The 1,160-nt window shown below is 39.5% G+C and overlaps 1 protein-coding gene across 3 annotated transcripts in view; it reads left to right on the top strand.

The window, feature by feature from the left end:
• The window catches only part of STAU2 (staufen double-stranded RNA binding protein 2), a 147,361-nt gene that overhangs the window by 49,462 nt on the left and 96,739 nt on the right, over positions 1 to 1,160 (top strand). For all 3 annotated transcript variants that reach the window (XM_010081093.1, XM_010081096.1, XM_010081094.1), the window contains exon 9: positions 270 to 401. In XM_010081093.1, the coding sequence (XP_010079395.1) occupies positions 270 to 401 (132 nt within the window). The remainder of the gene's footprint in view (positions 1 to 269; positions 402 to 1,160) is intronic.

Raw genomic sequence — 1,160 nt, forward strand, 5'->3', positions numbered from 1 at the left:
AGGCTGGTGGAAGAGAGAGACAACTGTGAGCACACTGAGATACAGAAAAATGTATCTCTTTGGTATGAGTTTGGGGACCTTCTAAAAAATCTAAACAAACCCTCTGTGTGAAGCAGCACTGTAGGCCTGTTCTGCTCTATTCTTCCTTTTCCAAGACTGCATCTTCATCAAAAGAGCTGATGGTTGTTGGTAGGTCAGCAAGATTGTTACCTGGTGATATTAAGGAGACTTGTGTTTATCGTGATTATGATCAGTGTTTTCTTTTTAAGGTAAAAGTAGGCAGTGAGATTACTACTGGAACAGGCCCAAACAAGAAAATAGCTAAAAGAAATGCAGCAGAAGCAATGTTGCTACAGCTGGGTTACAAGGCATCTACTCCCCTTCAAGACCAGCCGGAAAAGGTGAGAATCAATTGTTACGATGCCCACACTTTACCCTTGTCTAGATTTCTCAGCTGTATCAGCTAATCACTTGGTAAGAACAGAAGCTTAAACTTGTGCACCCCCTGTTTTAGGAGGCTGCTTGTCAGAGATCAGCCTTTGTTTAGCTACAGCTCTATAGATACAGTTAGTAGTGAGTGCAGCCTCTCCTTCTGTAAGAGTAATTAAGAACAGAAATGTAGTTTCAGAGGATAGTGTGTGTGCAGAAGTGTACGTGTGATGTGTGTGGCTATTTCTACTTACAAATCAGGATGAACGTGCCTCTTGATTTAATTCCATTTTGGGCATCCATGAGAGGACTGAGAGGAATAATGTTATTAATTTTCATGAATGAAGTAGTCGTAGTAGTCAATGTTTTTCTTCCTGTTACATATGCGCTAAAAGCATTCCAGAAAAATAATGGCCTTTTCAGGTTTGATGACTGAGAAAGAAAATGTGGAGAAGGAATTGCATTTAAAATTTGTATGTTGCAGGTAAGTATTTCCACGTTAGGGATGTGCAACTTAACACTAATAGGAAAACATAGGTTTCATTCTTGGATTTCAATCTGGCTGAACTATTTTTAATCAGTAATTTTCAGAGATAAAGCATAAAGAAAAAATTCAGCCCACAACATAGTTGCTTTGGAGAGCTCTGCACAGTGGAAACTTGTGGTTACATCGAAATTCCTTAAAAAACGTTGAGTGGCTAAAAAGGGGTGCTGCTGCTTTGTTTCCCTAC

This window comes from Pterocles gutturalis, unplaced genomic scaffold (genome assembly GCF_000699245.1).
Source record: "Pterocles gutturalis isolate BGI_N339 unplaced genomic scaffold, ASM69924v1 scaffold6819, whole genome shotgun sequence".
NCBI classification, from domain to species: Eukaryota; Metazoa; Chordata; class Aves; order Pterocliformes; family Pteroclidae; genus Pterocles; species Pterocles gutturalis.